Source organism: Brienomyrus brachyistius, chromosome 6 (assembly GCF_023856365.1).
Source record: "Brienomyrus brachyistius isolate T26 chromosome 6, BBRACH_0.4, whole genome shotgun sequence".
Lineage (NCBI taxonomy): Eukaryota > Metazoa > Chordata > Actinopteri > Osteoglossiformes > Mormyridae > Brienomyrus > Brienomyrus brachyistius.
In genome coordinates, this window is record NC_064538.1 from 6,220,988 (window position 1) to 6,248,179 (window position 27,192).

The following is a 27,192-nucleotide window of genomic DNA, read 5'->3' on the forward strand; positions in this document are numbered from 1 at the left end:
GGCTTCTGTGAGCTCTCCTTGCAGAACATTCCTAACGTCCCGTCCTGAAGACCGAACAGGACGAGCCGCATGGCGCAGAACCTGGATTTCTGACTCGCGTATGATATGCATTCTGTCCTTTCACCAGCATAAAAGGTCAGCAGAATCAAGGTTAGACACTGATTACAACAACAACAACAAAAGGAAAAGGCGTGTGGGCTGAGAATGCCCCACCCACGAGTCTGTGGCGAATCATATGACCGTAATGCGAGCCGGGAGTGACGCGAGTCATGTCACTGTATTTTAGATGCTCTGTGTGTCAACAATATGGCATGAAAGATGACATGCAGACAAAACTCCAACCACAACCCTTTGCTCATCAAAAGCATCCATTTTCACAAAGCTTCCAGACAAAGCCGGCAAACTGACTCAACCTTTCCGACTTTAATACTGGGGCAGGATGCGGCTGTGCAGGTTAGGACGCTGTGCACATCATCAGAAGGTCTACAGTTCAAATCCTGTGGTCAGCAGAGCGGTTTCACCTTAGGGCCCCTGAGCAAGGCCTTTAATCCCCATTTACTCCAGATACTGCCGTTCTTTGAACTGCACATTGCTTTGGATAAAAGCATATAATAAATTGTAGTATTACTGTACTTCAGAGGGATTTAATCACAGCATCGTCAAGCAGTAATGCTTGGAGGTTACATCACCAACCATCTATTATATTACAGGATGTACCAGAAAATGGGGAGCAAGATTACCTACAAACAAGTCTCAATGGCCCTCAAAGACCATCAAGACCGTGACTGCAGGTGACTTTATGTACCTTCAGGCTAGCATGCCATGGGCTCTCTGTCCCTGTTCCTTGAATGCACAAGGTCCGTTAATGTGGTGAGCCGCTGGTCGAGCAAGTGAGAGCTGGCCTGTCCATTGAAATAGCCAGACAGGCACGACGGTGAGATGCACGGCAGGCGAAGCGCAGTTGAGCCAGGCCTTCCTTGCTCACGTCGCTGAAGGCCGCCTGATCACGGAATGCACCCCCGCATTCTTAGAACAGAATGCGGCTCCGTGACACTCTAAAGCCCCGTTTCCGCACTTCAATCAAGCGACTTTCGAAAACGAGCATCCGCAGTTGTGATTAATTAAGCCGACATTCCGGAATTTTCCACCGCTTGCCGGCAATGCTGGGATATCCATCAGCAAAGCAAGGGCAAATTCTTTGCCCCGAGTGATCGCATTTCTCTCCTAATTGATCCCTGACATAATGTGTCTTTGGATAATTTTGATTCAAAGTGCCCTTGATGCAGACTGTTTGGAGGGGACGCATGATGCCGTGAAGAGCGGTAGCTTGGCTAAATATTATATCCATATTAAAGACTTTACGGACAAGACACAACAGGTGACAATTATTAAACAGACTCAGATTTTAGATTAACAGCTCTCTTCAGAGGGGTTTAGAAAAGATCAAGCAGTAAAATGTACAGCATGAATAAATCCCACCACCATGGAATGCTAGAGGTTCACCTGACCTGTCAGCCCATTGATAGGTGGGGTCCTCTCCTCATCTTCCTCCTCCTCAGGGGCGGCGCTGTCCTTCCTCTCCATCTTGCTGACAGACGGGGTCCGCTTTCGCTGCAGCTCATTGTCGAACTCCTCGTCGAACAGAACCTGATCCACGAGGTCAGGTTGCACGGGGCTGGGCTCCGAGGGTGGCTTGGGGGTTCCGTAGTAGTTACCTGGAACGGCGAGAGGACAACATGCCAGTCCGTCACCTGCAGGAGAACCACAGCTAGGGGGTGATGCTGACAGGCTTTTTTTTTTTTTTTGATGAATTCCCATCAATCACCAGGAGTTCATAATTTGGACCTTGAATTGGCCAATCTGCAGACCTGCCTTGGGAACAGGGCAGCCGCGCATTGGGGAATGAGCTTCATGTTTGCAGGCAATGGTCTCGGTGAGTGTGTGTGCGTGCCTTTAAGAGATCTATCAACATCGCTTTATTGTTCTGTGTCCCAGAAGCACCCAAAGCAATAACCGCACATCTTCATAAAGTGGCTCAAGCTGCATGTCTATATTCTTTTTATCTATATTATGTATATATACTTAACCCTCCAATCACAAATGACCCATTTTGTCATTTCTCAATAAAAAAAAAAAAAAAAAAAAAAAAAAGTCACACAAGCTGACAACATGAACATTGATTTGCATACGATGGGTCTCCATTAGAAACTGTAGAGCATAGATTCAACTTTAACTAATTTCTAAATAATTAATGAAAATTACCTTCGGTGTGCAACATCTCAGCAACTTTAAAACATTTAAAACATTAAAATGCCACATTAAAAAGACTTAATTATGTAAAATTATTTATTTACTCATTTGTTCCTGGATGCAGCAGTCAGTGGTTGATGAACAAAAACATCAACGTTGTTCTTAAACTGACGCTACAGAATACACATTAAATTTATTCATACTGAAAACTATTAATTTGAATTAATTACACCCTTCATTAAGTAGATAATTTATATAGAGCTTAATTGAAGAATGGGAAAAGATGCCAAAAGGGGATTCATCTTTTTAAACCAATTAATTACCCTCTAAACCCTACCTTTGTTTTAATATATATTTCCATGGGGGGGCTGCAGACTCCATTAAATGTATATTTATAGTTTAATTGCAGCGGTTTTCTGCTTTGGAGTGCAGCTTGATTCATTGTTCAGAGACAATAAACAAACAGATAAATCCCCAAAACAGACTGAAGATTTAAAGTGGGCCCACTGTGTCGATTGTACGTGGCAAAGAGGAGAGTAATTTGTTTTGATCCTTATGCACAGCGTGTACCTATGTTAATGTTGTAAATACGTAATGCAGTTTTAAATCATAATGACGTATGATTTAAAATTAATCATGCGAGACCCAGTCTACACGCATTTTTTAAAAACATTGTGCGTACATTTAACAATAAAGGGCAGGATAATTTTATTTTGTTCAAATGAATTGTATACAGAATAAAAAATCCTGTCTGTACGGTAAATGTCACCAATCAGCGCTGCAAAGGTTTCAGAATTTAATGAACATAACAGGAAAACAAAAAAAAGAAGAGGGTAGGAGAGCTGAGTGACTGAATGTCCTTGCATCTTTTTTCTCAGGGTAAATGTCACCTAAGGATCCACAACTTGCAATTTAAAGATCAGTTGGAGTTTAGCTCAATTTCCATCAACTGAACAAAGGCTGAGTGAGGGCATGGATGCTTCAGTATTTTGCAGCAGCTAATCTTATAGGACCACTGGCGTAATGAAGGCCAGTGTTTTTCAACCCGGTCCTTGGGGAATTCCAGCCAGTCCACATTTTTACTCCCTCCCAGGTCCCAGCCAATCACAAAAGCGAAATACCTTGTACAGTTGTGTTGGGAGCAGGGAGGGAGCAAAAACGTGCACTGTGTCTGGGGAGTCTGGGGGTTGAGAAACACTGATGTAGAGTAAATGGGGAGCCCCTGCATGCGACTCACAGCTTAGCGAGTCTCTCTGACTGTGAGCAGGAGTGTCTGAGAGGCCGACTGGTCCCCAGTTGCCAGTGATCGGGAAAAGCGGCCTAACGTATGCGTACTGATATCTCACGTAGAGGGAGGCCGCCGTCCGCGATCAAAGCTTCACCACAGCAGTGCAGACCCAGCATCCCCGGTGAGCCACACCAGCTATATTTGTTTTTCTTCCTCTCTTTTCTCTTTCTCTCTCACTCTCCCTTTCAAGAAGGGCTTCATTAAGCTGCATGGCGCAGCGATAAAGATAACAGACAGGAGCTTCTCCCCCCGTCGACGCCAGTCTCCGGCCGCAGGAGTCATTCGTCATGAGTCTTGGCCGCCCGATTAATTGCTCGCGAGCAGCCAGTCTCGCAGCCCTTGATTAATGACGTACGGAGCGCGCACGGGCACATTTGTCGCATCAGGCGTCATTCAGGAGATCCAAATGGTGATAAAACAAAACCCCAAAGCAGATTTAACGTTTTCGGAATATATTTAAACGCGAGCTGGAGGGCAAGTGGGTAAATTCTCATGCACATGTCTTTCTGGGCTCAGAGGAATGGACAATAAAAACTCTGCCCAGAGTTAAAACCATCCTCTCCGGCCTCACCGCACAGGTTGGTCCACACTCCTTCCACAATCCATCCCCTCTGCCACAAGTAGTTTCTTTTGTGTTTAGTAGAAAAGGGAGGCGCTGGATGGAATCCAAGGGCAAAATTAACTGTACGGCAAATTGACTGGCCCTCGGCAAAGGGCAAGGGATACTATTTTATCCACCATCAGACTTTCATTAAAACACAGAGGTGCCATTAGCACAAGATTTAAAAGCCTCCTCTTCTTAATAGGCCGCTCGCCGCATACCCTGCAGCAAGGGGCCGCAGTGTCCCTGCGGATCCAGCGGGTGCTCAGCTCCCCCAGAGGCGAATCCGGTCCAGTCACGCATCATCAACTAATGTGTGCAAAGAGCCATCTGTGGCCCAAACCGGGTCACGGGTCTCTAAAAACAGAACAGGGGTCCTGTGCCACTGCTCTGCTCCACTGAATCACTAATGTTACCGCGTTGCACGTTTGGGTTCGGTTCTGAGATGTGTTGCTTCATTACTGAGCAAAACCAGCAACCATGGAGCATGTGGAATTTGGGTCTGGGTCATGGAACACATTTGAATTGGGATTGGGAGGTTGGGGGTCATGTGCTTTGAAAGGCACATATTATGGATGTATGACAACAGAAGAATTTTTTTTTTTTTTTTTTACTTTTTTCTTTGAATTGGGCTTTATCAGCTTGCATTAAATAATGCTTGGATCTTCCCTGTCAGCAAGCGATGAATGGAAGAAACGCAACAGAGGTGGGCTGCCTGTGTGGGGGTGGGGGCGTCACCAACGTGCACAGCGACCGCCTTAGGGGACAGTGTCACCCACGTAGCTTCATATTCCAGCAGGCGGCCATATTCATCACCAATGACAGTCAGCACTGTAACCCTGATCGCTAACAGGCTCGTTAGCATCCGACCGTTACTTCGTCTCCCTTACCACCATGACTCGAGCCTGTCTGCCCCGGGGTCGCCCGTCTGGGCTCGGCAGTCTGGCACAGTAGGGTGTAGGGCCGGGGGGACACCACAATGGTGACTCTCGCCTGTGGCGTTGCTTGGCACCCCCAGCCGCTGGGACCCCCTCAGGTTCACCCTGAGCACAATTTCAGCACATCGACGCACCACAAGCCACAAACAAACATGAGTGCCGATTTCATATTCAGCGATATGGCCCCCAGGGCCCCCGATTCCTTCTGCATATGCAGAGAGAGTTGAGAGCCCCCTGGGGCCCCCAGTATATACAGCACATCTGACCACCAGGGCTCCCAGCATATACAGCGCGAGTTGACTACCTTAATATATACGGTTATTTGTCCTACGATGACACAAATCAGCACAGTTTGATGCAAGCCTGCCAATTTAGCTGATGTGTGCTGAAACACCTTTGTTCCTCAGCTGCACTTCCAAATCATCTGGTATTTTTCCCACAGGCCAAATACTTTTAAAGTGACTGCACCTCTTCAGCTCTTTATTTTTTCTGTTGTGGTGTTATATGTTAAATAGTAATTCGGTTGTGTACAAGATTTTATGGGCTGGGTTTTCATACTGTAAAAATGTAACGGTGGCAGCTAACTCAACTGAACAGCCAGTCAGTAACCACTCCGCCTGTTCTTGCACTCCCCTGATGGTACATACCTCTACGCTCTCCCAAAAATGGTGCTACAGCAAGCCACCAGTTTTCCATGCTTTCAAAAACCTGATCTATGCCCCCACCCTGAGGCCAAAGGCTACATCCCACAGACGGACAGAAAAATAATTACATTTAAACCAATGAAAGAATAATACAATGTATTTTGTTAATTTTACAGATATTTTCATATACATCTGCATATCATATTGAGCAGATGTGACATATTTGAATCAGATGATTTAGTAGCTCATGTTTTAAGGAGGTAAAACAAATGCGTAGATAGTAACCTAGATCAGAAAAAAAAAGTTTAAGCGATGCTCAGCACAGCTTTCACCAAGGTGCACAGTAGCTAAAAAACCACCTAGCTACCTAACGTTAATTTTATTGCAGTAAGACATCAAAAGTACAGGGAGCATCATCATCCATTTACTAACCTACAATTTATCATTAAATTATTTCATCCATACTGGACTTTATGTGCTTCACTTACATGATGGACTTTGCACTTTTCGGATTAGATGTCAAACTGCATTTCATTGTACGATACCGTTTACTTATCTGAGTACAGTCATGTGGCGGGTGACCCCTCAGCACCACACCAGTCCAAATGGACCAGTGTGAGGTTTTTTTCCAGTGACTAAAATCCTGCCAATCCTGACAACAACCCCCAAGTCATTCCCTGTAAGTTGAAGGATCTCCTTATAGGGCCGGATGTAGATTAAAGTCGTACTCAGCACACTTCGCTGTCCATCAGGCACAATGAAAAGATGCAGGCACTTCCAGTTAGTTGTGTGAGAAGAAAATACTAAAGAATTGAAAATGTGATTTGGGACATAGCTGCTGCATTAGTAGATTCATGTCCGACGATGCTGATTTGCATCTCTGTATAAAAACACAATGTACATGTCATTTTCATTACAAGTAAAGCAACATGTTTAAAGGTGTTAAAGGAACTTGCGTCTGACTCCGGCGTTTGTGCTAGAGGTAAAACAGCACTGGAAATATCAGTACTAGCCATCGGAATATCAATATCATACCGATAAAACTGATAAAATGATGTTGTCATCATCCCACCCCTAATGCCTATAGTGCACGCCCCTTCGTGCATCTAATAGCGGGGTCTCCAAATTTCACGAGCCCAGGACCCTTGAAGGACCATGATCCAGTCTGGGGCGAATTGCTGCAACGGACTCAGAGCTGAACTAACGAGTCATTTCCTCCAGCGAGCTGTTGGATAGGAGATATTTAGCCAGATGCTTTGGGTCATATTGTTATATCACAAAATTCCAGGGGGAATGTACTAAATATCCTCCGTGCCTGATACTAATATTGTCCTTTGTTTCCCCCCCAGGAGATATTTCCCCACGGGGAGGAATGAAGTATGACTATCCTATTTTTTCTTCCTGGTTCCGAATAGAATCTCACTTGGTTTGGTAGAGCAGCTTTTCACAGCATATGCTAATCCCACACCCTGTCAGCCACTCTGGAACAGACACATCTGGATCGGAAAACCCTAATAGTCACCAAAGGTCATTAGCGGGCTGTCAGTGCCTCAGAGCAATTCCGTCCAGCCATTATGGTCATCATAACGGGCCGAGTCGTTTACTCCTCCCGTCATCCAAAAAAAAAGTTAATAAATAAAAATCCCCCGCCTCCCACTTGTCCAGGAATTGACGATCGTTAGTCATGGTGACGCGTCAGTCCATAAAAGTCAGAAGCTGTGAAATCGCTTTCAACCAGATTGAATTTGGCCTCCGTTCCAGCGACCAAAAACCACCATCAACTCACCCGATAAGTCGAGATGGAGATCATTACAGAGTGAGACCGCCACATCTGAGAAGTTCACGTTTCAGAAGTGGGTCCAACAAGCCCCACTGTGCTTTCGAGGATTTGGCTTTGGGACTAACTATGTGAGAGGTCAGAAGTGCGCTACTTTAAGAGGTGAACTGTGTGTTGTACACTGATGGGTCAACAGCGTATCAAGCCGCTCTGTGCTATGGCAAGGGTAGTGTGGGGGGCGTGCTGATGCATTATTTAATGCAGCGTGTCATTGGCTGCAGGCCAAAGGTAGGAAAACTGGTCGTAGATGGTATATGTGATTGCGCCTCCATCAGCAATTAACTCAGGGCCCGAACTAAAGGCATCCTGTCTTCGTGCCCAGCAGATGGATGCTGAGAGTGAATAATTCACTTGGGATACAGGATGCAGACTCAGATGAGACCGAGGACTCCGGCAATGTCGTCACAAGGCCGCTAATTCCAGAAGAAAGGTCACAGGGTTAATTTAATTTTAACAGTATTGACTCAAGGTGTGCCTTGTTTATATGCAAATGGCTCGTGGGAGTTTTACTCACACAAAAATGTGCTAAGGGCAGAATAAAAGAAATGAATGGTTCAGAGAGGTATCCAATCAGACTGTAGAGGGGGCAGGTCGAGCAACTAGAGGAGATGGGACCACGACATCTTATTGGTTGGTCTGACATCTGATCAAGATCTGATTGGTTCAGAAAGATAACCGATCATTTCTGTTCTACCCTCAGAACACATTTTTCCAAGTTAAACTCCTATGAGCTATTTTTTTAAAAAACACTGCTCCCAGTTTCTTTAAGTGCGCGATAGCCCAGAGCTATATTTTGTCAAAGGACTCGTATCTCTACACAGAGCACATAACTTAAAAGCATATTTTCCCAATATGTATGCATGAACAAAATGTCACACCGTATTGTCATGTAACAAGACTGGTAATTCTCCCCAAATTTTGTAACGGTTGTGAAAATCTGCTACTGAGCCAATTGCCTGGGCTCACACGGGGCCCTGAATCTTCCAGGCCGCTCCACGTACCGTCATAGGTTCCACTCTCCAGCAGAAGGCCGCTGTCCTCCAGGACGCGAAAGTCCGCCACGCTGATGAAGTTGTAGTCCACCCCAGGAACCTCCCCCTCCCGGGGTTGTCTCGTGGTGCCTGACCAAAAAAAAACAATACTGACTTAGTAACATGCAAGTAAAACTTAAGCCTAACAAAGACAGGAAATGCCTTAAGGAGCAGCCCTCCAGGTCTCCGGGGGGAGAAACTGTGAATCCTCCAATCTGCATGCACCAGAGCAGAGCCTAAAGGGGCAAGAGCTTCACTCTATGCAAAGGAACGGAAGCCGTCCCACGGCACGAGAGCAGTCATTAATTCCTGAGTAACCACACATCGTGGGAGGAGATCTCACTATTGACCTGCATTTGCGTGCCAGTATTTGAGTCAGCAGGGTGAATCGTTTACCTTCATGTGTGGCTGTGTGGGTTAGGAACCAGCAACCGGACACTGAAATCCTGCGGTTAGCAGAGCAGTCATGTTGTTGTAAGGCCCTGGAGCAAGGCCCTTTCACCCCAAGAACTATTCCAGGGGTGCTGAGTAACTGGCTGACCCTGTGCTCTGACCCATCTCTCTCGTAGGAGAACATGATGGGATACATGGAAGAAGAACCCTGATGTACCTTCGAAAATAAAAGTCTCTCCATTTCAAAGATGCAAAGTGTGGAATTTCTGCAGTGTTTCTGCAGCACTCTAGCAGCAGGGAGGCAGTACGTCAGTGCCCAGTGATTGGCTTGGGATACGGGTGTGTCTGGGTTCAAGGTCCAATCTCTTCATGGTTTGTTTTTCAGCTACACTGAACTTCTGGCCGCAGTTCAACTCATCCTTGTACATTCCACCGCCTTCATCCCTCCCTTGTTCTCTCTCTCTCTCTCTCTCTGCCTCTCTGCCTCTTCATGCCTTCAAGCAAATTCAACCAATGTATTCATTAGCAGTGCTATAAATCAACACCAAACTATTAACTCCACCTTTTAACCTGTTGTCTCTAAACGGACCCAGAAAAAAAAAAAAAATCTGGGAAATTTAATTTGTATGCTTTGGTTAGAGGGAGCTTACTAATAGGTTACCCATGTGAAGACCATGTCACTGACGCGGTTTCAGGCAAGCTAACATAACACTCTGCATCAGACTCTCTTCATCTAAAGATGCCGTTTCATTCTCAGTCTAGGTTATTTCATAGATTGGGCTCTATTCATGGAAAAGCTAGGTTATATATACAAAGGTTAATAATTACTGGATGGATACACAACCTGACAACATAGAATTTGGTGATCAGTGGTCATTGTTGACACACCACAGCACACAGCGCTCAACAACGAAACGCGTTCTGTGCATTTAACCCATATGTGTAATCATTACATAGTAGGGGGGCAGCTAATTCAGCACCTGGGGAGCATAGCTTGGGGGCGGTACCTTGCTGGTCAGGGATTTGAACCTGCAATCTTTCAATTACAAATGCGCTTCCCTGACCATTAAGCCACCACTGCCCATGTAAAAAAAACATACAGCAATAAAGAGATTACCTAACCGTTATAAGATTATAAATCATGTGCTTTACATTGGCTTTTGTTGATAAACCTAGACAAGCTTCAGTAAAAATATCCTGTACGATCTCGTCAGAGAGCCTGCTCATGAAATTTTTAAAAAATAACAGACAGCGACGTTTCAATAATAAGGATCTTTAATTGGTTTTTATAACAAACTGTTCGATTTGCTTTTGTTTGGAGTAGGTTCGTTAACTGCAGAGCAGAACCTGCAAATTGGTGGGAAGATATTCGCACTGCTCCGCTGTGTCTTCATTCATGCACAAGTGGATATTAATCACGTCTTCTGCTGTGAGCGAGCAGGAGAAAAGTGAACTAGGATCAGTATAACAAGGGATAAAGCCGATCTAACGGAAAACCGAAGTACTAGCCAAAACGCTAGTCACTTATTTTGTAAGACAACTGAACCTGATATTTAAATGCACAAATTCCAGATTAATATTAACAATGGGATAAAGCAAAACATCACTTCTAGTCCCCGGCATTAGCACATCAATCTGAGGCAACTCCACCTGAAACCCAACCATCCACAGCTAGCCTCTCCTTCATGGGATGCAAGAGACAGGCGGTGAGGTTACCGAAATTCCTAGGGGACCCGGCAGCCATGAAAGCAAATTACAGGCACTGGGGCTCAGTGCACAAGTCACCAACCATTCCTTCTCAAAGCCTTCTAGTTTATATATACAGGTTGGCTGCAATAACTTTTCCTACAAAATGGTTATAAAAGCCGGTTTTCCAATCTGGCATGAATGCAGTGTTTGCAATAAGCCTGTCATATAAAACTACAGCAGGAACGGCTATAATGAGGATTGCCTTGAAGATGGAGGGCAGCGCTCAGGCCATGTGTGTGTGAATGAGCAGCCCCTGCTTTTAACAGCTGAGCTGTTACAACCGGAGTCCCTCGGCAGCCGACCGAGTCACCCGCTGCAGGACTCGCGGGGCGCATGCAGGCGGCTCTGTGGGCTCCATGCGTTGGTGTGCGCTGCCACCACAACATGCAATAAATCTGAATCGCTACCAGTTGGAGGGCGGGTGGGTCCAGCTGGCAATAACATCATGTCCAGGTGCCTGTCTGCATGTCTGCTCCCTCTAACCCCCCCACCCTGGTGACCAAGGGCCTTCTCTAGATAAACAGCAGCACGCCAAGGACAAAACCCACAGAAGGCCACAGCGGCAAAAAGTCGATGACAATCCCAGTCCCCAAAGGGACATGAAACCCAAAGCACAGCTGACCTCCAATGCCCCCCCCCCCCCCAGTCACATACCAGTCCGCGCCGCAACGCCGCAAATTAGACCTTGGCAAAAGGGAAAAGCCTCCCCAGGTCGTTAAACCTCGTCCTCAGTGATTAGATCTCAGCAGCTCATGAGAACCTTCCCCTGCATCGTCAGTCCAGCGTGACTTTCTCACATGGAAGGAGGGCAGTAGCAGGCTAGGAGGTTTAAGGTACAAATCTGGGTGGTTTTTCATGGGGGGGGGTTATATAGAAAAATATTACAAAAGAAATTAGGGGGGAAAAAAAAACAATTAGCAGAGCAGTTTACACCATCGTCATGCGAGACGCCAGCAGCTGCTTAATCTTCTTACGGTGCAGCACACAGTGCCGCAGTGCCCCCTGCTGGGGGGGCAGGAATATACAGCCGCATTGCACCCTGCTGGGGGGGCAGGAATATACAGCCGCGTTGCCCCCTGCTGGGGGGGGCAGGAATATACAGCCGCGTTGCCCCCTGCTGGGGGGGGGCAGGAATATACAGCCGCGGTGCCCCCTGCTGGGGGGGCAGGAATATACAGCCACGGCGCAGGCCGGCTTCATCACACACAGACATTTCCTAGGAAAGGGGTTTCACTCCTGTGCACATCAGACGTGTGAGAAAATGGAATTTCCATAATGACTGCGATGGCCGGATGAAGGACGGATAACCACACCACGGACCCCTAGCGTGATGGACACTCCCACGAGGAACAGGAACGCCCTGGGCTCATGGTGAGGCAGCGTTCAGGCAGCCGCCCCTATCAATCAGCCTCCAGACCGCCAGCAATGAAACAGAACGACGCACTCCTGTGCTTCTTGGTCAACGGTACGGAATTAGGTAGATGCGGTCACTCGAGGATCATTCAAGTTTGGCCGTGGCGCCCCCTATAGACTGCTGTGAGAGGCTTTCTGAAGACGTCCACATAGGTGGGAGCAACAAAATAACACCCCCACACCCCAGAGGACAGAATTATCCGCAAAAAAAATATTTAAAATTTCAAAAATCTAAACAGTAAAATAAATAGTTTATTAGTTAATGCTGAATTATTATACAATTAAAAAATACTATACACAAGAATTGTTATTGATTAATGAAACCAGTAATTGTCATACAGTGGGGGGAAAAAAAATCATTGAGATCCCTGTGCATAGAACATACAAGCACCAAAATCAAGAAAACAAATATGAGTATATGAAGAAAATAATTTCCTCCCTGTCTGCAGCAGCCACTTAATGTCACCATAATTCTTCCCCTCGAGCATGATGCCCAAGCACACTGGGGAGAGATGAAGACTAACACAGCACCCTGTATCTCTTCAGTCTGCGGGTTTTGTCACGCAAGGAATCGTACATAAAGGAGAGCGAGACCGGCTCGATCGTACTCACAGCCCTGTGGATACCAAGCCAATGGCAGACATCACCAAAGAGCCACGAACAGGAAGAAGCAGCCAGTCGTGCAACCATCTAGCACACTGCGCTCTCACCAGCGTACTGCTGGGAAATCTCAGGGAGAAAGAAGTTATAAATATTCAGGTGGTATAAATATGCTGCAGAGAAAAAAAAAAAAGTTTGGCTGCAAGCATGTCAAGCTGCAGAAACAGAAAATATGGCACAATTAACAACATGACTCATGTGTGCAGTAATTAAGCCATATTACTTTTTTCTGCTGATACACAGAGTGGTAAATCAAACGTGAGCCTTATGATTAATTTGTTTTCAACGCCAGTTATTCAGTATTTTACCAAATAATAAGAAAAACAACAGCACTGAGGTGATGAAGCACAGTTTCGCCCTAACACAATGGCAGAACAGGCACACGCCTTGCTTTGAAGCCAGCAGATAATGACCAGCATTTGAAAGCCGTCTTGCACACAAGCTTTTTGCTACTGTTCTGCCTTTTGCAGAGATAGCCGGAAATGAGCTTTGAGTGCTGTGAGGGGTAGTTATAGTGTCCGAAATTACAGGACAGGAACTGGCCAAAGCATTCAGGAAACAACCACACACAGAGTGTGAGATTTGCCAGTTACAGAACACAACAGTGATATACATCCCCATGAGGACATTCTCTTCTGGCATATCCCATGTCGCTCTCCATGAGACACACACAGACAGGTGAGAGCAGGCTTGGGTGTCACAGCAAAGGTTCAGTCAGCCGGCAGAAACTGAACAATTAAGGGATAAGGGTCTTGTTTAAGGGTCTAACGGCGGCATCAGTCTGCCGATGCTAGGATTGGAACAGGTGACCCTCTGACCTGGGGTAGGGTGTCCTGCATGCCACCTCAAAGAAATAACAGTTTCAAAGCACTCCGTCCGCTTCAGTGTTATTTGAATCATATGACTCGTTCAAGTCAACAGGTTCGTTTGTTCATAAAAGAAGACAACAGCAGACATGTTACGAATCTTGGCATCATAACACGTCTGTTGAAAAATGCATCCACTGAGTGCCCCCCGGACATAGCGACAGCGCGGAGCATTTTTGGTGTGTCTCAGGCCCATTCAATGAAAGCTAATGATGTTCCGTGGCATTCAGAGGTAGGTGCGGTATCTGGAGGTATGATTCATAGTCATGTGTCACTTTTGTTACCCATTATGAATGGGTGGAGTGCAGAGCTTGAATTAGGGCAGGCGAAGAGGGTAATTAGCTCCAAGAACAAGGAGGCATTGGAGATTACATTATTGCATTTATTTAGCCGACACGTGATGTACATAGTGATGTACAAGTGAGGATAGCTAGAGGTCAGAACACAGGGTCAGCCAGCGTCCCTGAAGCAAGCGGGATCGAGGACCTTGCTCGAGAGCCCGACGGCGATTTGATTGCTCTGCCAGCAGTAGGATTTGAATCCATGACCTTCTTGATGGGGGCACTGATCCCTAACCAGCAGCACACTCACAGGAATCCATGTACTTGTTTCAGGGCAGAGTGTGACACCCAAAGATGCTGTTACCCAAAGCGCCTCATGTTTGAGAAAGTAGGATTCGTCCTGGAGCAACTAGGGGGTTCAGGGTCTTACTCAAAGGCTCAACGACTGCCAATGAACCGGCAAACTTCTACTCACAGGTACAGCATCCTAACCCACTGAGCCACCCCCCCCCTCCCCCATAAATGGATGACATTGGGGTGAACAGAATTTACTACTTACATGGTATAGTACGCAGGTAGAGGTTATCCCGGATGATCTGCTGGAGTTTATGGTCCAGAGAGCCCTTCTGGAACTGCAGGCTGAGGTAATGGCGAAGGTCCGTATTGAGCACTTTGCCTGAAATCAGACAGAAACAAGCACACAGCCATCACTACAAAGTTACTGAAGCTTTGGTTCCTCTCAAACCACCCAAAACATTTTACTGTCCTGTTCCCTTGGCAACCACTGATCAAGTTCCAGCACCATGGTGAAACAAATCAGACCGATGGATAAAGATCTGACCGCTGCCACATCTCATGAATGTTTCCTTTATCCCTTTACTTCTTCCAGTCTGGCTGACAAACACGACTGTCCTAATAGCAGACCTTCTCTCTCCAACAGACAGCTGGGAGCACATGGCCTCATCCCAGACTCTTAAATCTAGTGGGGGTCCCACATTCTCCTTCCATTCCACTCGCTTCACATGCAGCAGTGACAGGAAGCTGACGGGCAACACAAACTTTCATCTGGAGGCTTAATAGAAGGTGGCAGCCTCTCACCTCAAACTTGGACTTAAAAGGAGCCCAAAAGTAGCAGGAGTTTGCACACGGGGGGGGGGGGAGGGGAAACAGGTGAATGAGCGCATTAAAAACTTACATCGTAACTCGTAACATGACCCTCCTCCATCTCCAGCTGCTAACATTGCCCGAGATGACACCCCATTTCCATAGAGAGCGTGCTTTGTAAAAGACGCTACATGCAAGGTTAGCGCCAAAAGCCGCTTCGACTCATTGGCCTGACGTCTTTAGGTTCGTTTCATCTAAACGCATCAATGTTCCGTGATAGATAATAATAATATGGAGTATCTCCTATCAGACAGGTCATCTGGGATACAGAGGGATGGCACCACGAGGACTGACACAGTAAACCATTAGCTACCTACTCTGTTAATATTTATGTATTTTCTTAAGAACATCATAGAACATTTTCTTAATGTTCTATAACAAGGACTGTAAAGGGCAGCGTAACCGAACACTGATTTTCGTTTCGAGTTGAGCATCCGTTTTTAGCAAAAGCCCTTGAGAAATTAGGGTGCTGCTCTAAAAGGGCAAACACCAACGGCAGCTCTCGCCCACCTGGACGGCCGGTAATGTGGTCGGGACGGGACGCGTTTGACAGCTCTGATTTGTCTTCCCGGGAAATTAAACAGGCTGCCCACTGCGACGCGAGATTGGCCTCCCTCCACCGGGACGCCTGAGATGCATACCAATGGCTTCTGCGGCAAACTCGGCAGGAGAGGAGCGCACCCCTTCACTGAGCCAACACGTTTACAAAGAGGCTCTCAGCACCAGCCACTATCCCCAGTAGAAGCAGCAGTGCCATCTGGCCCTAAGATCGGACAGATTATGTGTCCCAGCTGGGGATTTTTTCCGTTTTTTTGGAGAAATGACCAGGATGTTTGTCTCCCCCTCCAACAGAAACATGGAACCCAGCTGGCTGAAGCCAGCAGACCGCACGGGGGAGTATGGGCGCCATCTGTTGGCAAGTTCAGTTTCCCAGAATTCCTGCATGTAACTGCTCCAGAGGAAAGACGTGGAAATCCCAGAACTCACAAAGAGCTCGAGTTTCTCAGAAACCATCCTACAGAACATACAAGGTTGCGATGACGACACGGTTGCAAGACAGTTAAATCATTCATGACCAATGAATTATTTCTCTCCGTCGGTGCACTCTATGTAAATGTACATCTATAGTACATGACATTATGTAATTTGCACACATCATTAGTAAAAGGATAAAGTGAAATTCAGATTTTAAGCTTCACGTACAATACACTTGTCAGGGCATAAATCCAACATTAATTGAGCATAGCAAACAGCAGCCAGGTCTCAGTGCTGAGGAGGATTATCTTAAGCTGTTATCACAGAATCACAGCTCCTCATAAATAGCATCTCAACATTTTCATTTAGGCACACAGTGGACGCCTATATCCATACTAGTGTTATAAGTTTCACCATGAACGGCGTGCTGCTGAGCGCCACTAATGATCCACTTTTGGTGAAGAAAAACTTTTAAGGACATTCACCCTAGCGTTGCGTGTTCTTAGCCATGAGTCCACCTGCCGACTTCAAATCAAGAAACATTCAGAAGTTTCTGGAAATGCAATACGATCCGCCAGCGCAACCTAAAAGAAAACAGTTAAAGACTGTCATGGCTTCCGCAATGATCTTACTAAGAGCCAGATATAATGGCAAGATTCAAGGAAGGCAAGAGCTGGAATTTTGCACTTAGCTACTCTTTTGGGTGTACATCTATATTATATTACTATATTAATGAGATGCGTGTCCATGACTAAGAAATTCGTCATCGCTGAAATGTTTCAGTCAGCTAGACTGCAGGAAAAAGACAAGTGAAATATGAGGTACATCCTTTCATCATACTTCATTCGGCTCCGGCTGGCTGGGGCCTAGAGAGCCATATTTCAAAAGATTTTGTAATGTATTTTTGCTATGCTATCTGCTCCCCAGGCCTTCTCTAAGCAAAACCTTCTCTGGACTCTACTGCTAACCCTTCCATCTATAGCTATTGGACAAACCTCCTTCACGACCCCCCCTCATTCTCCCAGAGGAGCAAAAAAGCACTGCCTGGGGTCCAGTGGGCTCTGACTATGAACACCAACATGTGTTTCTGACTGAAGCTCTCATTCCATCAAGGAGCTGGAGGGGCACAGCCAATGCCTTCCTGGTATCAAGAAGTAGCTGTCCAGCCCCATTCACTGAAGCACAACCTTCTGCAGTGCACCGGCATTTACAGTAATTACCATGTGCTTCTACCCTAAACTGCAAGACGTGGCAAGCTGATAAGAGACACCATCATCATTGGTGTAGACACCATTACCACATGCTGTCTGCGAGCTGAGACAGCAACACAAGGAATAGTTGAGTACAAAACTACAGGACATTTTACCCCTGCATTCCCTCTACACTTTACATGATCTGAATTGTATCGCCCCATACAGTGGAGCTCCTCCTGAAAACTTCTCTGAAGTGAACGGAGACCTTCCAGACTTATGCGACATGACTGACTTATGGAAGGGTCAGTAAGTCCCTACAGTGCACCTTCAGCTCTCCCCTCCATACACTTCTTACCATCCTGTCACATACTGAAAGGCTGACCGCTGAGCTCCGCCGGCCACCGGCCTCCATCACTCCAGCTCGCCACGAGCTGGTCACTGTCACCGGCACCGTTTGTTCTCTCGGCAGCCAGAAGGGAAAAACGCAGAAATGTCACCACGGAGCCGGTAACAGGGCTGTAATGAGGCGAGTCAATGAGAGCAGGCGCTTGCTTCTCCTGCAGGATATCTGGAGAGCTCATTAACCGATTGCAGGGGTGCTTCAATGCCCTCGGGTGGGGCCCGTCTCATCCCTTTTTTTTTTTTTTTTAAGAAAGCCCCCCTCACGTTGGATTGAATCAAATATATTACATGCCCCCAACACAGGGCACTTAATGGAATAGACTATAATAGATGTACTTTATTCATGCCTGTGGGGAAACTGGGTAGTTTTCACATACCCAATCTCGGTGAGTGGCTCAGTCTCTCTGCCTGTGATCAGAAGGTCACCAGTTCAAGCCCTGGCCTTGGCAGAACAATCACATGTCTATGGACCCTTGAGCAAGGTCCTTAACCCACAGCTCCATGGGCACGGGATGTTGGTTGACCCTGTGCTGTAACCCGCAAGCTATGGATAGCACGGTAGGGTAGGCAAAGATAAGCATTCCAATGTACCTGGACTCGTATCATTTAATCATTCCCCAGCACCCCGGAAGAATCTGGGGTTAACGGCCCAATGGTAAAATGATTACTCCGACTGGAACTCACAACCTTCCAAAAACAGGCACAGATTTCTAATCCACTGTGCTACACCTGAAATCACCAGAACTGGACACGAGTGTGGAAGAAATCCCCCAGCACCTGAATTTACAGCACATTGTAATCCGAGAAAAGCTCATTATGCTCAGGCTGCCTGCAGGAAGCCAGTCACGCCGTACTGAGATGCAAAGGGTCGATAGAGATCATCACAGATGGCTCGACGCTGGAAGGCCAAGAGATGGATCCCACTCTCACTCTGGATCCATTAAGCAATCATAGATTCCATAATCATAAAGGACAGCTCTTTCCTGCAGACTTGGGGCTACCCACAGATCATGGGATGAACGACAGGGGCAATCAGCAGGCAGGATAAATGGCTTCCTCGGCACGAAGACCAGATCATGTATCTCTGTTGGTTCCCCTGGGGAACACATGCGTATTGAATGTGGTTTTCATGCAAACCCTTCCTGGTGTATGCAACCAATGAAAATGGAGACCAAACACACCAACACAAGCTACTCTGACACCACCATCAGTCCATGTGATAAACGGAGCATGCCCTTGAAAAAAGAAAAAGCTTCAGTGCAGTTTTAGTGGTTAAATATTCGCAGAATTAATTCATTTCAGTACCTTGCTCAAGGACAGAAGGACAATAACAGAGGGACTGGAACCCTTTGTTCTCAAGATCAGTTCCTTAATCATGGTGGAACCTACTGACTTGCATCTTGAGATCATCGTCTCATCATTAAATGGTCAAATCTTAGAAACAACCCTGGGAGCTCAATTTCAAAGCATCTGCTTCTTCATTTCTTTGTAGTTACTTCCAGTGGGAATCCCTCCCCATCTACACTGACCTCCCCAAGGAACCACTGTACTTAAACCCACATCCGCTAGCCACCTCTGCCCTGCCCTGCACTGGAGGGCTTCTAGTCTGCCAAGTTTCAATGACTGCAGTTAATTACAGGTGTTTTTCAATAGGTAGTTCCGTAACGACGGGAGGTTAGACCAGTGACTCAACAGAACATACAGGAGCAGAGAGAGAAGCATCGCTTCTGATCCAAGCTTCATATCACATAGGCCCACAGTAGCTCCAGAGAAATGGGACAAAGATCAAGAGTCACTTGGGGGAAGGGTGTGCCTACCGTGCAGATCAAAACAAAGGAGAATAAGCAAGCTGAACAAGAACAACATTAACACCCAAAGGGCAGTGGGATGTGGCATTTCCTTTAGAAATCAGGTCAACGGCAGACCACACTGGGTATGTTGCGGTATGGCGCCAACGCGAGGTCCCGCCGACATCACGACAGCACTGAGGAAGGGAGGCGGGGCCACCCCACAAGGAGAAGAGCCATGTGAGAGAACGCTACTCCCTGTACCTTCCTCAGGTTTCCATTCTATAATTTATGGTGCCCACAACGGTGACCGGGGGGGACTTTTTGGGTCCTACGATGCGGCTTCTGTCTCATTCAACCTCATTGTCTCTCACATGAGGCAGCAGCCATTCCCCACACCATCCTCTATTTCATGAAAAGCCTGGCCACCCAGCTGGGCTTTGAAAGTGGAGCCTTTACCACTTCCGAAGCACCTCAGATAGGAACAGCCAATTACTCCCTTGCCATTATCTGGGATGAGTCCCTGATGCTAAACAAGCTCATCTATTTTTACATCATGCTCGCTGTTGGGGGGGGCAGGGGTGCCATCAAATAGGATGTACACTACAAAAGGGGTGGCGAGGACTGCTTACTTCATTACTTACGTCAATGTTTACGTCATCGACGGTATCATTTATCTGGGAATTAATCTATCATATCGAGCATAACAAGTGTGACAACCATTACCTCGTAACATTACAGAATGGCAGTCCAGCCAAATTAAAAATAAAAGGTATAATGTATAATGCAAGACATAATCATTATCCCGAGATTGGTAAGCCGGAATAATTTGAGCGTTTTAAGCAACTCCCGCTGCTCCAGGGGTGTTGGAAACTAGCTAACCCTGTGCCGAGTGGGATTTCACCCCACGCCTTCTTCACTTATATGTTGCTTTGGAACAATGCGCTGCTAAATAAATAAATGTAAATATACAGGCCTTAGGGAATCATATAAACATTACTGTGAGGAGTCTTACAGATTAGTGCCCCACAGAAGAACTCTCATAAACTGAATCATACAGAGTAGAAAATGATCAATAAATCCCTATTACTCATAACACAGCAGAGCTTAACCAATAAGTCAAGGGTTCTACTTGCCTACCCTGCCCATCCTAAGGGTACTACTTCCCCACCAAGACCTCCCATACCGTGCCCCCATCCTAGGGTGCTACATCCCTAACCATCCCCCTCAATTGTGCTTCATCTCTACCTGCCCCTCTCTCAAGGGTACTACTTCCTCATCCTGCCCAAACCCTAGGGTGCTATTGACACCCAATATATCTCAAGGGTAAAATTCCTATACCTTGCCCCTTCCCTAGGGTACTACTTCCCCACCCTGCCTCCTCAAGCAGAACTAACTGCCCTTTCCAGGCAGTCTGCTATTTCATACCTGCAGTATTCCTTTCCAGTGAACCCCTAACACAGATTAACCCATACGGATATACAGAGTACAAAATTCAATTAAACTGTGCTTAAGATTCATGAAGCTGTTGCGGTTCGCACTCATTGCAGTTGTGAAATAAATTTGGTACTAAACAGTGTGCTCATGTAAACCACAGCAATGGGGTAAATAATACATAAGGCCAACATTTACTGCTGTGTTTTGTTGTGAGATTGTGCGTACCTTGTCTTCGCAATGAAAACTACTTGTATGAGCATGCATGTGTATGTGCCTTGTGATGGACAGGCATCCCGGCCAGGGTATAGCTTTAATTTGCGCCCTACATTTCCTAGGATAGGCTTCAAACTCGCTATGACACAGTACTGGTTAAGTGGCTATGGAAGATGGAAGAATGGTGTGATGGATGGATGGATGGATGGATGGATGGACAGGCTGAACATTTAGTGGGGGGTGTGCATGTGTATATATCCATCCAACCATCCATCATCTCCCGCCTTAATCCAAGATCAGGTCGCGGGGACATCAGTCTCAGCAGGAAGGCCCAGACTTCCCTCTCCCTGGCCACTTCAACCAGCTCCTCTGGGGGGATCCCGAGGTGTTCCCAGGCCAGCCGTAAGACATAGTCCCTCCAGCGTGTCCTGGGTCTTCCCCGGGGCCTCCCCTCAGTAAGACTTGGGAGAGGACCCCATCCCCAACCCGGAGAGAGCCTTTTCCAGCTGAGAACCATGGTCTCGGATTTGGAAGTGCTGATTCTCATCCCAGCCGCTTCACACTCGGCTGCGAACTGCTCCAGTGAGAGCCGAAGGTCACGGTCCGATGAGGCCAACAGAACCACATCATCTGCAAAAAGCGGAGACCTAATCCTGAGGTCACCAAACCGGACATCCTCAACGCCCTGGCTGCGCCTAGAAATTCTGTCCATAAAAACTATGAACAGAATGTGTGTGTGTGTGTGTGTGTGTGTGTGTGTGTGTGTGTGTGCTCATGCGTGTGCTCATGCGTGTTGTGTGTGTGTGTGTGTATATATATATATATATATATATATATATATATATATATATATTAATTGTATATTTTACTTACATTGTGAGGATCAAATGTCCCCACGTCATTTTGACATTGTGGGGACCATTTCTTGGTCCTCACAAGGGGAAAGTTAATTTTATGAAAATCAGTGAATGCAACCAAAAGACTAAAGATGTCAGTCTTTTGTTTGGTAACTTTTGGAGTTGGGTAGGGGTTAAGGTTGTCATTGATGGGATTAGGGTTTGGTCCATCGAAATGAATGGCTGGCTGTGTGTATCTGCGTATATGTCTGTATGCGTGTGTGTCTGTTTGTGTGCGTGTGTAAATTTAAAAGTCAAGAAAACAAAAAAAAAAAAAAAACTCCCAAATTACATCATGATGTATGCTGCCTGATCTCAGTGCAATACATTAACCTCATATATATTACCTTCATAACCCTGTCCAGGATTAGCGGTTGGAAAATGGATTGATGGAATGCAAGAAGCCCAGAGGTAATTACTTTCAACCTAAAACTCAATATTTCTCAATATTGCAAATCCTAGATTTTTCTAAAGCCAATGAGAAAGTTATACAGCATAACAGCATTTCGCAGTCCACTGTGGATTTAGGTACACAGCGTATTAAAAGCCACCATCCTCAGGCAAGACTGAGGTGTTGACCTGATCCCACTGACCTAACAGACCACGTTCTGTTGCTCGATTAACAAAAAAACAAACAAAAATATTACGGTTACAGTAGTTTCCAGCCACCACAGCTACCAATCTGTACCCCATATACACTGAAATGTTTTCTCCTCCTCCCGTCATCTCCTCAGGAATAATCGGAGGCCCCGCATTTCACCCCTGGCATGTTAGACCTCCTGATCATCCATCGTGGCTGTGGCCACAACCACATGAAGCCACAAGTTAGCAGGACAGTCACCACCACACTGGCTCCCATGGATAAACTGCTTGCTTAAGGTGTATGAGAAGCTTTCAGCACAGTGTAGTCTAACATGCAGGAACGGAAAGGTCTAGCAGACAGTGCTTTCACATTTAGTTTGCCGTTCATTTTACATTTACATATTTTTCATAGATACTTTTGTCCAAATCAACAAATTCCATTACACATATACATGCTATAGGCATAAGTGCAGCTAGGCTGAGCTTCCAATGCATGGCCAGGTACAGGAGTAAGCAGTATTGGAGTAAGAGCTGCAGATCTTTCCAAACAAAGCTAGAACCTCTTAAGACTACTGTTCCATAACGAGAAAGTGCAACAATAAGAACATTCTGGTAATAGTTTTTTTCCCCCTCTTGTTCTGACTGGCAACTAAATATCTGACCTCAGGAAATAGGTTAAATTTTTTATTTTTTTTTAAATTCACCATTTCAGTGAGGAGAATGAATGCAACAGTGTTCAACACATCATTGTAATCACAATATAAAAGCTAAAATGGGAACCTCAATCTCTTGTGAATGGGGTAATGGAAAAGGTTGCAGTGATGTTTCCTTACGGACATCCTACACCACATCTGGACCGTCAGAGACAAAGGTTGAGAAAGTGTTAGGTGATCTCGGGAGCGTATCAACAATAGCTTTGAAACGGGATATCTGCATGGTATCACCTGTATGGTTGGTCGAACGGGAATCGTGAACCGAGGGCCCGATTTCTTTAGTGTAGTTGCAGTCTCCTCCTGAAGCAGAACTGTCAGCGATGAGGTAAACCCACAAACAGGAGCCTGGAAAGTTTCCCAGTATGGGACCCGCTGCACAAGAGACTATAGTATTTGTGAACTAAACATGAGAACAATGGACTTTCTTCTATTAAAGTTAGAACACTAAACAAGATTTGCTCAGGAATAAAAACTTCCATCCATCTTCCATAATCGCTTATGCATTACGGAGTCGTGCCGAGGCTGGAGCCTATCCCAGAAAACTGGGACGCCAGTCCATTGCAAGGCACCTAATCTCACACTATGGGCCATTTAGAGACACCGACTCGCCCCACCCCATGTTTATGAACCATTATGCCCTTGCTGTGCATCATTTAGCCAATCAGGGGTCATCTTTAAACTTACACACACACGGGATTGGCCATCTCGCCACACCTCCACATCAGTCCCTCAGGCCCCGCCCCTCCAATCCACAGCCCAGCGTGCCAGGCTTGATTTACATGAGACATGCTGAGACTCTCCATCTGTGACTCTCCCCCAGAATTTAAATACAAGCCTGATTTACACGTCCCGATGAACAGATGCGGGATGCTGCCACTGTGAATCGCTTTGTGTCCGGCAGGGGAAGGGGGGGGACGACACCACCAACTAAGCACGTATGTGAGCTAAATCAGGTCTCAGACGCTTACAGAGCTGGTTCAAGCTCCGCATAAAAGGCAACGCTGAAAGGTAATACCTTACTGGGGGGAGGGGGGGGGGCAGGATTAACATACACGGGAATCTGCTGCTTTCCTGTAACTAAAACATCCTCCCCCATTAATTCAGCAGCTACACGTAATGCATCTTTAAAGGACTGTTCTGCAGATCCATGCACCCCCTGTGAGCCCAAAGTCAGCGAATCCCGGGAATGTCAACAAGGGTACAAGGTGCCAGGGTGCAACGAGATGCAATCGATTCTCCATCCCCGCCACAGACGACTGGGACCTGGCAATAATGTATGTTTGCGAGTCCCACCCACACCAATCTTCAACTGTTCTACCATCGGCACCCTGCTAGACAGGAATGGAACATCTTTCACTAGTAGACACATGTCCTGCGCAGACATGAATGAGAACTGCTTCTGGCAATGAACACATTCGTACACAGACGCAATAACGGGCGATATGCAGACAAACACAGAATCTGGGAAGCACAGTGAGACAATCACTGATGACGAATAATGGATCTTTTCAAGCCACTAGAATCGCCTCCTCCATTTAAAATAATACCCTGCATGAGCCGCTGAATGCTTTATCAGCTGTTTAGCGGTGAATGTCGATGTGTGCTTACAAGCAGATGTTCGTGTAGGAGCTAAGCCTTGTGTTCAAACAACGACACTGTTAATCCACACATCTAGCTCCCATAAACATTAAAAAAATAAAATAAAATCACAACCCAGCAACATGTGGCTTGCAGCGGAAAAGGCGACAGGTGACGAATTGGGGACTGGATGTCTTTAGAGTTTGAACAGAAGCAAGTAGGTAGGTTCAGCCCTGGCACAGCGCCCATGAGATGCTTGATGTCCTTAGAGGCAATTTGTAGCGTCACATCAGGCACAGGGCGATCAGAGGAAACTGCAGGCCTCACCCGCACAGGACTGGCAAGACGTCAAGCAAAACCCACAGCGTTCAACACTGCACTGTAGCAAGGAGGTCTGCAACACACTGCCACAGACAGAAAGGGCAATGGGGCCAGAGCAGCCGCATGAGTAAGAGAAAGAGCAGATGCGATGTTGTAAACAGTGCAGCCTGCCCTAGATAACCGCATCCATGCGGCAGGTAAGGAAAAGGCGGTAAAGACTATAAGACAGAGCGCAGTGAGCGGTGGAATTGAGCTTCACATTAAAGATGCATTACGCAGGACCTGCACGCCGATCCAAAAAGGTTCCCTCGATTGTTTTAGTGTACTGGACACACAGCTTGCTGATCTCCTGGAAACCTCCATAGCCAGAGTGGTAAAGTGGTCTTTTTTTGGACCACATAACGCATTTGAACAAAGGGGGGGGGGGGATGAGGGGAGCTAAAATCATGTCCACTTGTCTGTTTGCATATACAAAACTCAGATATTTGCCACTTATGCTATTACACATATAATTCAGGTTAGTACAAGATTTGTAGGTTTGCATTGTTATGTGTAGGTATTTTTTTTCCATGATTGTTCCCTGCGTTCCTAAAGACGCTCCCAAAGTCACAGGTTCTGGTGGCCTCCACTGATTCCACGGTCCATGGGTCTACAGACCTCACAAAAGTCCAGTAGAGGCACTCGGAGAAGACAGCACCCGACGTCTGGCTGATATTCCTGAGGAATTATCGAAATGATTGGCGAGACTTAGTGAGCCTCATGTGTGACGACGAGCATATCTGCATAATAAACAAACAGTTGTGCTGAGAGGGGGCCTTAAGCCACAGGCCCCATCGTGCCAATGCTGTGTAAATACCCTCAGCAGGCTTGTATCGCACAGCCTGGTCTTCACAGCCACAAATAACCAGTAGATGAGACCATCCCACTCCCACATTTCCCCCAACATAGCAGCAAACCGCACCGTCCCATCCCTGCCAATGCACCCTTAAAACTTACCTTCCCTGGCAAAGTACATCCTGCAGAGGGCGATAGGTGCTATTATTTACTTCTTTGGCAGACGTTTTAATTAAAAGATTATTGCCTCTTTATACTGATATTTGCTGGAAGACTCTGGGCCAATTTTTTACTCACAAGTCAAATTCCATAATGAGTTTTTCCATGACTATTCTAGGAACGCAGATGTACACGTGGGAATTAATGACACGCATTTCAAAGCACAAAGACTCCCCAGTCTGCGAAGGTGATGAAGGAAAAGGAAAATATCCAGGTGAGGAAAATCAATTAAGCTTAATTACGCAACCCAGATTTTTATTTATGGGAGGAAATATCCGAGGGGGAAAAACGCGAGGATTCGGAAGACAATTATAAATTTAATTAAGTGTGAGTGTACGGTTCCGGAATTCATACGGCTCCGTGCGATAATCCTCTTTCCTGAAATGTTTCAAAACAGGATTAGTGCTGGTAGTGAGCTAGAGGTCTCTGTGGTTTTGGGGGGAAGAGAGAGAGACAGAGAAGGTCTCTCTGAAACACACTCTGGCTGGGGAGTAGGAGCACTTGCTGAACCTTATGTTTTCAGTCAGACACACGAAGGGGAAACATGCAAACACCACAAGCACCAATTTCACATCCTAGGTTTCTACCTGCAAGTGGCTAAATGTGTTAGCCGATCATGACTCTGAAATCAGCTCATCACCTGCAAGTGTCACTGCTCAGTGATTTATAGATATTAATATAAAAATATTGCTGGATCACTGGTATTATAGGGTCAGATCATAGAGATCAATCCACTGTACAGGATGGCGAAGTTGGTACCCAGATTTTTGGCTCTTGCTCTGACCTCTAAATAGGCCGGATAGCGTACCGCACTTGTTTCATCAGCTTAGCTTCAGATCAAAAGGCAATCCTCCTGAATACTGCAGTGAGCTGCTTAACCTGGTTTTGTTTTCTAACTTTCCCTTTTGTTGGTAAACAGGCAGCTGA

The 27,192-nt window shown here is 46.3% G+C and overlaps 1 protein-coding gene across 2 annotated transcripts in view; it reads right to left on the reverse strand.

Moving 5' to 3' along the window:
* The window catches only part of LOC125745404 (membrane-associated guanylate kinase, WW and PDZ domain-containing protein 3-like), a 35,992-nt gene extending 23,215 nt beyond the window's left edge, over positions 1-12,777 (reverse strand). Inside the window, exons 1-3 of one of the 2 annotated variants that reach the window (XM_049018244.1) lie at positions 12,757-12,777; positions 8,560-8,679; positions 1,509-1,715 (exon numbers count right to left, since the gene is read on the reverse strand). In XM_049018244.1, the coding sequence (XP_048874201.1) occupies positions 1,509-1,584 (76 nt within the window). In that variant the 5' untranslated portion in view covers positions 1,585-1,715; positions 8,560-8,679; positions 12,757-12,777. Of the gene's footprint in view, positions 1-1,508; positions 1,716-8,559; positions 8,680-12,756 lie in introns of those variants that run through there. The other variant, XM_049018245.1, reaches the window with a different exon arrangement.
* Between the last annotated feature and the right edge of the window lie 14,415 nt (positions 12,778-27,192).